At 39.2% G+C, this 10607-nt stretch overlaps 2 protein-coding genes across 3 annotated transcripts; both read left to right on the top strand.

Annotated features, from left to right (window-relative positions):
* The first annotated feature begins 390 nt into the window (after positions 1–390).
* On the top strand, positions 391–3924 carry LOC113648983 (protocadherin-8-like). Its single transcript, XM_027156535.2, has 4 exons — positions 391–2838; positions 2946–3025; positions 3126–3256; positions 3491–3924. The coding sequence occupies exons 1-4, from the start codon at positions 472–474 to the stop codon at positions 3841–3843; spliced, it is 2931 nt and encodes a 976-aa protein (XP_027012336.2). The 5' UTR covers positions 391–471; the 3' UTR covers positions 3844–3924.
* Positions 3925–6187: 2263 nt separating this feature from the next.
* On the top strand, positions 6188–10607 carry LOC113648671 (uncharacterized protein CXorf38 homolog). Of its 2 annotated transcripts, XM_027155964.2 has the most exons (7): positions 6188–6529; positions 7608–7742; positions 8428–8550; positions 8807–8956; positions 9194–9247; positions 9804–9974; positions 10181–10607. In XM_027155964.2, the coding sequence occupies exons 1-7, from the start codon at positions 6320–6322 to the stop codon at positions 10316–10318; spliced, it is 981 nt and encodes a 326-aa protein (XP_027011765.2). In that variant the 5' UTR covers positions 6188–6319; the 3' UTR covers positions 10319–10607. The 2 variants fall into 2 exon arrangements, with proteins under 2 accessions (XP_027011765.2, XP_027011767.1); XM_027155966.2 differs by lacking the exon at positions 9194–9247 and having other exon boundaries at positions 6190–6529.

Genomic DNA, 10607 nt, shown 5'->3' with positions numbered 1-10607 from the left:
TAGCTGTGTATATTTTAGACAGGTAAACCTATACATCATAAATCAGCAGCGTTGATTCATTGTTGATGGGTATATATGTATATGTTTAGGCCTAAGTTTAAGCATATAAGTGTAATATGATACTCTTTGGGAATAAAGCCAATCAAATTGGTAATACAAAAGCAAACGGAGCCTAATTTTGGCACTACAATTTGCTATAACATAAGGAGGCTGTTAGTAAAAAAAAAATAAATGGTGCACATTTGTTTGCGTTCCTCAAAGTTTGCACATGACGTCGAATACCTTTTGGTGTATCCGAGCAAGCTCATTGGTCAGTGGGATACCTCATTTGCATAAATGCATGGTTTAAACGCAGTCCTTGCGCACACCATCTACACATCGACTGAAACGCGAGGAGTCTCCAAGCGCGAGCACTGAAGCCGTTTTAAATGTTTTTTGACCGTTTTTAAGTATTTACGTACTTATTCAGAGATGGAGATTATAAAGTTGCTACTAAATTTGAGCTTAGTTGTGATCTTTGCCGTATGGACAGTGAGAGGCACAACAACAAAGTATTACACGTATGAAGAAGACGCACCAGGAACCTTTATCGGAAATCTTTCAATGGATCTGAAGATCGACCTGTCCGAAGACCCACACACGAGCTTTCGGTTCATGCAAGAGGGCAATGCATCACTGATTCGCATGCGAAAGAGCGACGGGCTGCTTACTGTAGGAGAGCGCATTGACCGGGAGAGTTTGTGCGGCTCCTTTACGCAGTGCCTGATCTCCGCAGATGTGGTGGTTTTCTCCAAGGAAAAATTCCACCTGATACACGTCGAGATCCACGTGAGAGACATTAACGACCACGCTCCTGTATTTCCACGTGACGAGACACGGCTCGAGGTTTCAGAGAACGCGGCTTTGGACGCACGCTTTCCCATAGAACTCGCCACCGACCTAGATGTCGGAAACAATTACATTCAAAGTTATCAGATTTTTAACAGTAGTCATTTTGATATTGAGGTGGGTACAGGTGAAGATGGCAAGAAGTTTGCACAGCTTGTGCTTGCTCAAAAGCTTGACAGGGAGCTTGAAGAGTCTTACACACTTCAAGTTATTGCGGTTGATGGCGGAAGTCCACCAAAGTCTGGATCTGTGACCGTGCGCGTAAAAGTTTTGGACTCTAATGACAACAGTCCACAGTTCGAGCATGATGCGATTAGAGTCGAGCTGCACGAAGACGCACCTGTTGGATTTCTTTTGCTTAGAGTTCAAGCGTTCGACCCAGACCATGGCGTAAATGGGGACGTGCGCTACGATTTTGCAGAAGGCGAATCCAACGAAATCAAAAGCACCTTTGATGTTGATCCCATTAGTGGAGCGGTGGTCTTAAAGTCTTCGGTCGACTTCGAAACGAGAACATTTTATGACCTGCACATAAGGGCGTATGATCTTGGTGACAATTCGGTTCCGTCGACTTGCACGGTCACCGTCGATATCGTGGACGTAAACGATAACGCACCAGAAGTCACGATTAAGCCGATGGCTTCGAGGAGTGGAGACATGGCGTACATCACAGAGGCGGCTGCGGTGGAAAGTTTCGTTGCGCTAGTGAGCGCCGCGGACAGAGACTCCGGCGCAAATGGCTACGTGCGCGTCAGTTTACACGGACACGCGCACTTCAAACTCCAGCAGGCGTACGGAGACAACCTCATGATTGTCACCACATCTGTTTTGGACCGGGAGAAGATTCCTGAATACAACCTCACTGTCATAGCAGAAGATCTTGGCTCGCCGCCATTTAAAACTTTCTCCCAGTATACAATCCGAGTGAGTGATGAGAATGATAATGCTCCATCCTTCAGTAAACCTGTCTTCGAAATTTCAGTGATGGAAAACAAAGCACCAGGATCCTACGTGGCTTCTCTGGTAGCTCGTGATCCTGATGAAGGAGCCAATGGCAAGGTAACTTACAAGCTTCTCGAAAATGATGTTGATGGCGTCCCGGCGAGTTCTTTTCTAACTGTAGACCCAGCTTCTGGCACTATCTACACAATGAAGTCTCTGGACTATGAGGATGTAAAGCAGATCGAAGTGGCCATCCAAGCCACAGATGGTGGCTCCCCGCCTCTCTCGAGCACAGCTCTGGTCAAGGTCAGGGTTGTGGATGAGAATGACAACGCACCCTTCTTTGTTTACCCCATGTTTATTAATGGCTCAGCAAACATATCTTTACCAAGCAACGCTCCTGCTGGTTACGTGGCCCTGAAACTCGAGGGACGTGATAATGATGATGCAATGAACTCAGAGCTTTCCTATACCATAATAGAGGATGAGGCATTCCTGTTTGCTGTAAATGAAAATACAGGTGAAATGGCACTAAAGCATAACCTGGCACTTGGACTTGGAGAAACACTGCATGTCAGAGTGGCAGTAAGCGACCATGGCCGAACACCTCTTGTTCACAAAGCCTCAATACGCTTTGTGGTTTCGGATGCCATGCCCATAGAAGAACAAGTGTTGGTGGTTCTTGAGTCAAGTCAGAAACAAAACAGGCCTAAATTTGATGTTTCCTTCATCATCATTGGGCTTTTGGGTGCTGCTTGTGCTGTATTGCTGGCCGCTATTGTGGTCGTTGCACTATCACGCTGGAACTTCCAGAGGCATGTCAGCTCCATCAGTAAAATATCTAGGCAAAACTTCAGACAAACTCAATTACCAACACACAGCATCGACTCGACAGATTCCAGCAGCCTCTCCGGCGGTAGTGTAACAGTTACTGAGCAGATTTCTTCCTCGAGGGATGAATCATCTTTCTCTTATGAAGATGAACAAAGCAGAGATTCTGACAGTAAGGTAAGTATTATGCTCAGGAATAAATGCTATAACTTCCATTTTAATGTATTAAAAAAGAATGAAAAATAGAAACTTTTTTTTTAATTACTGTCAATTTCTTTCCTTAGATATTTCGACCTCTCCTGACTAAAGGTCAGCTTGAGCCCGCTTCCGTTTGGCAAGGAGACAGATACACACTTCATTCGAGGTTTGTTGAATTTATCTTCACATACACTAAACATACAAACTTTGGCATGGCTGTCACTGCAATTATGTGCATTCGGCTTACATTGTTATTCAATTCACAGTGAAATCGGATCTGTTGATCAGACGAGCATCAAGGACAGCGGTAAAGGAGACAGCGACTCTAACGACAGTGACTCTGACAGCGGACAAGCCAGGCAGAAAATTGCTAACACTGGCCAACAGCGAGCTAGCGGTAAGTTGTGCTAAATCCTTTATTTTATTAATATTCTTAAAACACTGGCTTCAGTTTATCGTCTAATTCTTAAGCATTTAATTAGCTGCATTGAGTGTTGAGATAAGATCTGAAACAAATTTTTAAATATTATAATAACTAATCTTTATCTTAAGATTTGCACTTAACAATAGCCTGATATTTCTTGAGCATTTCATTTCAAATGTGCTAATGTGAATTATAATCAAATCACAGGTTCCTTGTACCCTGGACCAATGGATGGAGCTGGAGTATACAGAACCAGAGAAGTTCCGATACACACTACCAGCTCTTACACGGGCAACAATGCATACACTGTCGCATATCGGACACTGGGCTATAGCCGCCATCCAGCTGCGGCCAACCAAGGACAATCCTTCAGGGGCTACAGTTGTAATACAGTCTTCAACCAAACCAAAGATTACCCACATGCCCCTGTGTTCTACAGGATGGCAACACAATCATCCTTTTACAATCATCATCAGGTGCACAGACAATTAGACAAACAAGCGACATCTCCCAGAGAGCCGATTACAGACATCACCAGCATACCTGTAGCATCTTTTTAAAAAAGCTCTTGAAGCATAAACCTCACATCGTGACACACTGTTTAAAGCTCACTTTGTTTTTCTTCAACGCTGTAGTTTTGTCTGCTTTATATCTGTTCTTTTTTTTTGTATACTATGGTAGTAAGCAAAACAAAGTGAATTAGTTCATTTCACATAGAATGTCATACAAGCTTTTTTGTTTATGTAAATAACATGTGTAAATAGCTGTAAGTAAAATATCTCGTATTTATTGGCACATCTTGTATAGATCCAGTGGAATTTTGAATAAATTAATGAAATGAATGGGTGGAATTCTGTGAGTTTTTTTTTCTACTTGATGCTATTGAATTTAATTCATAAATTCAATTAATTCCATAGCTAACTAAAGCTTAATAAAATTCAAGCTAAAGAAATAAATTTCAATAGCTAACTCATGCTATTGAATTTGCTATGGTTATTTAATTAAGTAGAGCTGCTTGTGATTTACGTGCTACTCGTGAATTTATCATGTGAGTGATAAACAATAAAGCTTAATAAAAAAAATACAATTTCTTCACATGTCACATACATAAACATACACAGTATGCAGTTAAATGCTTGTATGGCTGTGTTAGTATCAGAGAGTGTTAATAAGAGTTAAACAAGAGATAAATAAATTGCAGTACAGTTCTGAAATAAGGTTAGATATCTGTAAAGGATAGATACAGTATAGTGGAAAAAAGAATAAAAATGAAACTTAAGTATAGTAAAATTTGAACAAATGATTTATTAATTAGGGAGTTCAAGGGAGTTACCTTTTTAGTATCTTTGCTGTCATGTGAAAACGTATATAGAGTATGGTTTCAGAAGATATTTTCAGTGTATGTTGGGACTAACTTGAGCTAAGATGAATTAACAGCGAAACAACTTAGACTTGATTTTCCCAGTATGAATTCAAAATGTCTGCTCACATCATAAACAAGAGAAATAACGAAGCACTTCTTTAATTCCGAACAAGTACAATTCACTGTTTTGTGGATCAAACATATCAGTAAGAACAGCTGTCTAGATTGTTATTAAACTAAGACAAACACAGAAGGATTCATGTTTTCCACTTTGTGGCCTGAATACACAGAAATCTAGAGACTTTTTGAACAGACATTGGTAAGTGCCCTGTACTCCATACAGCTCACATCATAGCAGTTGGTTTTTGTCCAAATCCTTTTTATTTTATCCAATGCAATCCAATTTTATTTGTATAGCGCTTTTAACAATGGACATTGTCTCAAGGCAGATTTACTTAACATAAGAAATATAGAGCAAAAGTTGTATTATTATTATTATTATTATTATTATTGTTATTATTATTATTATTATTATTATTATTATTATTATTATTATTATTATTATTATTATTATTATTATTATTATATTATGAGGGGCACGGTGGCTTAGTAGTTAGCACGTTCGCCTCACACCTCCAGGTTGGGGATTCTATTCCCGCCTCCTCCTTGTGTGTGTGGAGTTTGCATGTTTTCCCCGTGCCTTAGCTGTTTCCTCCGGGTACTCCGGTTTCCTCCTCCAGTCCAAAGACATGCATGGTAGGTTGATTGGCATCTCTGGAAAATTGTCCGTAGTGTGTGATTGTGCTTGAGTGAATGAGTGTGTGTGTGTGTGCCCTGTGATGGGTTGGCACTCCGTCCAGGGTGTATCCTGCCTTGATGCCCGATGACGCCTGAGATCCCTGAGCAGTGACCCGTGACCCGAGAAGTTCGGATAAAAGCGGTAGAAAATGAATGAATGAATGAATATTATATTATATTATTTATTTTATACAAAGATTAATATGATATGAAAATTCAAGATTAATATTACATATATTTAAATGTGTTTGTATTTATCCCTAATGAACAAGCATGAGGTGACTGTAGTGAGGAAAATCTCCATTAGATGGAAAAGGAAGAAACCTTGAAAGGAACCAGACTCAAAAGTGAACCTCATCCTCATTTGGGTGACACTGGAAGGTGTGATTATAAATGTTATTATGAATATTGTCCTTCTTATGGTAATATATAGGGTGATATATATATATATATATATATATATATATATATATATATATATATATATATATATATATATATATATATATATATATAGTCCTTCCTCGGGAAATGTTGCTATGCAAATGAGCACGACAACTCTATGAATATGCATATGCAAATCAGCATATAGTTATTTGGGTATTAGATGTTTAGAAAAGACGCAAATGAGCAAAGGTGCTTGATCGCAGCCACCACACACCGGCTACAAACCACAAAACCACAGAACCAATGAACGTGTGAAAGGAGAAGGTTGTTCCTGACTTCATTTCCCACAATGCATTATTTCTAACGCGGAAGCGCTTTGTGTATAAATAAGACTCCAGTGTCTTTTAAAAGAAAACGAAACCTTTACCCTTTATATACTTATTTTACGTATAGAGACGAGTTTGACGGGTTTTTATAACCAGACAGAAATGGTTCACGAAGATTTGTTTGTACGTCTTAACGAAGTTGGATATAAAAACTGGTTAAAAGCAGGTTTTTGCCTCCTGAAAGTTAAAGATGGATTGTGCGGATTTTTAGACAGCGAAATGCGGAGTTTTCACAACGCAATTGTTAATAACAACATTGTCTTACAAAGAGGACAGATTTGCAGAAGCAACTGTAAACCGAGGGGAAATCAGGTACTGGTTTATTCATAATAATAATAATAATAATAATAATAATAATAATAATAATATTATTATTATTATTATTATTATTAACAACAACAACAATAATAATAATAATATGAACTAGACTTGACAAACTTTGCTGTTGGCTTGTCGGAAAAAGTATTCCCAAAGGCCGGTTTGCTAGGGTGCCAATACTTTTCAAATTCAAACCCTAATTCAAACATTTCGTCCAGAGCATCAACCTAAAGAATCTGGCTGAGTTTGGTGTAGATAGATCGAAAGCTTGCAGAGTTATAAACCTCTAAATTTTATAATGGGTGTCTATAGCATAAAAAAGGCCATTTTGAGACCTGGTACCATGAGTACCGGAACTAGGACCGCTTAGAAAAGTAATAGCAACAAACCTCAGACCAGGATCTACGACATATCCGATTTTGGTGCTTGTGGCTCGAAGGCTCTAGGACGAGGCTTGATAAATTTTTGTCTAAGAAGAATAAGCAAAACAAAATATTGGCTTTTACAAGCCACCATAATAATAATGATGATGATGCTGATAAAAATAATAATACTACTACTAATAAAAATGCCTGTTACACCATGTAGAAATGAACAGAACTACAAAAATATCTCTGTTTCTGTAAGTCTGACTCCTAACCCTAAGGTTATGGGTTCGAGTCTCGGGCCAGCCACGACTGAGGTGCCCTTAAACAAGGCACCTAATCCCCCCAAATGCTCCCCGCGCACTGCAGCATAAATGGCTGCCCATTGCTCCGGGTGTGTGTTCACGGTGTGTGTGTGTGTGTGTGTGTGTGTGTGTGTGTGTGTGTGTGTGTGTGTGTGTGTGTGTTCACTGCTGTGTGTGTGCACTTTGGATGGGTTAAACGCAGAGAACAAATTTTGAGTATGAGTCACCGTACTTAGCCATATGTCACATCACTCGCTCACTCACTTTTATATTAATTATCAATTCACAGTTAGTAAAACACTAATTTTGTTAAAGCAGTAAATACTGGTAGAGCTCCAAATAGGATTAAACCAGTAAATATTCATTTAAACAACTTCTGTCTTTTTGTGCTATTCTTTCCAGTTTGAATCTGCTTGTCACATCTGTACTGAATGGAGAATGGAAATATTGAAACACCACACTAAACCACATTGTACTATCAACTGGGGAAATTGCAGACCCTGGCTGTGGCCGACTCAACACTGGGAACTGGCAAAGGTGGGTTGCAGTAAAGTGTGTGAAGTGGTTGTGTATTGTTGTAGATCTTGAGTGAGTGTTATAGAAGTCTCAAAGATCATTGTAAGATGCCGCTCAGGTCCATGTTGTCAGTGACCCACATTCTTGTTTTCTCACCTCTGTATGTCACTGCAAACTCCCTTTGCATCACAGGTTACTTGACTGTGATGATAATCTTGAATTGGTTGTACTTAAAGGCAGTACCTCTATTTCTGCATTCCAGTTCTCTATCTCTGTTCTCTCTCTCTCTCTCTGTCTCTCTCTCTCTCTGTCTGTCTCTCGCTGCCTCTCTCACTCTTTGTCTGTCTGTCTCTTTCTCTATCTCTTTCTGTCTCTCTCCCTCTCTCTTTGTCTCTCTCTCTCTCTCTGTTTTTTTCTGTTTCTCTCTCCTCTCTCTGACTTTCTCTCTCTCTCTCTCTCTCTCTCTCTCTGTCTGTCTGTCTAAATCTGCTTTCTTAATTACAGTCCATCAGGTTCTCTTGTAAGTCTGCCTGCTTATTAAAAAGGAACGAAAAGAGGAAAACACTAAAGAAGGCCATCAGTTTGGCAGAAATGACCCAGTATGACTTCACTTTGTGTGTTAAATGAAGTGGCTCCCCTTATCACGTTCAACAGCTCAGGTCATTCGGATTTGAATATGTTCAATAGCTGTTCTCACATTGTGCAGGCTTATATGGGACGTGGGCTGGAACATTTATCCAGAGCAGACCAATGTGATGCAGCTGCACTGCTTAACCTTCTCCACTTTTGTGACCATTTCAGCTTTATCAATCCGACCGTCGTAACTCAGGTAAAACAATGTTGTACATATCTCTTTATGCTTGACGCACACTTGTGGAATCACACAGTTAAGAATGAGCAAAGTAACATTACATATATTATCTTTATAGGATAATAAAACATTCTGAAGAAAATGTCTGCATTTATAACGATGACGTTATTGATGACTTCAGATTACATTGAGTTTATTTGTTTGTAGTGAAGACGTGCGAACACATTTTGTCCATTTGGCCGATGTACATGTGATGTCCGTCTGTTCCCCACAGGTCATCCGCTGTAGGAATGAGTTAATGCACTCGTGTGAGATGCAGGTCTCAAATGAGTGGATGGCACACTTTCAGAAGAGCCTGGAGCAGTTGTTACTAACTTTATGCCATGTCCCTGAAGTGGCTGCAGCAGGTCAACAGATCCAGGAGGTATAAGACAAAACAACACTACATAAAAGTGTCAATCATCAACATCGTGGTTTTTAATGCATGTAATATCTGCCTAGTAACATGACTATTACAAGACATCGTACACTGTAACGTAGTGCGCTTGGTGTTATAGTATATTAATGAACATGTGATATCAGGTGATGATACAGTATAAATGATTAAGCAAATAGCATTTTGTTTATTTTGATAGTTACAAGAATGGACTTTTTTCCCCAGATACAAAAAAATGGAATTTGCACCTATTTTAGTCCAGAGTCCAGAATCAGCAGTGTATGTATATATATATATATATATATTTTGTCATGTCACATTTTACAGTCTTGATTAATGGCTCATATGAAAGTAGACACTCAAGGCTTTAAGACTACTTGGTTGGCTCAAACACTTATGGCTCTGGGTTGTATTGTGGCTGAGTCTGTGATCTGACCCTAACTTATGTGATATGTGAAGAAAAGATTTTCACTGTTCTGTTGTAACCGTTACACGTGCATGTAACTCTGACTGTGCGTCATAGCTGTGAAGTATGTAAAATAAAGGCTAGTTCTGCTTCTCTGGTGGCATATGATGCATGATTAAATGACTTTATTGCGGCAAAATGACACTTATTTGCATTAAACCTCTTTCAGTATTTCAGTCTTATACTGATCAGATGGTCGGACTGACTTGGTCGGAGGGCCAGATTTGTCTTATATTGTTGTATATGATCTAATGCCAAAATTTCACATGATGTGACACAAATGCTAACGTTATTCTGGAATACAAATGCTAAATACAAACAAGGTCAGGAGTATAAATAATTAGGTAACTGTTATTTTTGTTTTTGTAGATGTTTTCTGTTGATCTGTCATTGCACATCCCAGGGGTAGACAGTGTGGATGGAGCCACAGTGGAAGGATTATTGATTGAATCTATCAGCCAGTGTGAAACGGAATTGCTGAGGGAATCTCTGAAAGACCTATTAAACAACAGTGAACTCGAGAGAAATGCCATACCTCTGGTAGGTTCTGATCATTATAATAATTCGAGACAGTGACTTACAATTCTGTAACCATCTCTTTGTCTCTTTGTCTGATAGAACCATAGTATAAATCCTTCTACTGTTTATATAAAATCTATATTGTTGATAGGTTTTTGCTGAAAAAATGTTTTATTGTAGTTGGGAAATTTAATTAAACTATCTGATCCTCATTTCTTTTTGTTTAGGAGAATCTCCAGAGCATCCGTAGATTCCTGAGCAGCCACAAGGATCTCAAAGAGGAGTTCAGTACAGAACTTCAGCGCATTTGCCTGCTGGAGGCACAACAGCTGCAAGGAGCGAACACTGCTGCTGATGAAGGCTGATGCGGAAAGATGACCGTGCTACAGAGACAGTAGAAGAAAAAAGGACAAATATTATTATTATATAGGGTCAGGGGTCAATGGAAAATTCTATTTTGATTCTTATCATATAAATTTCAATCAGGTAATTAATTCAGGTTTTTCATAAGCTGGGCATTCTATGCATTTTGCAACGGTACACATTACCACACATGACATATTGGTTTATGGTATAATGTACTTTTCATAGGTTTTTAGTAGTATGCATCTGTGTGCAAGGTACAACCAATAAATTGTTATGAAATGCTCCTTC

The sequence above is a fragment of the Tachysurus fulvidraco genome, chromosome 18 (assembly GCF_022655615.1).
Source record: "Tachysurus fulvidraco isolate hzauxx_2018 chromosome 18, HZAU_PFXX_2.0, whole genome shotgun sequence".
NCBI classification, from domain to species: domain Eukaryota; kingdom Metazoa; phylum Chordata; class Actinopteri; order Siluriformes; family Bagridae; genus Tachysurus; species Tachysurus fulvidraco.
This window is presented reverse-complemented; position numbering and strand designations above follow the sequence as displayed.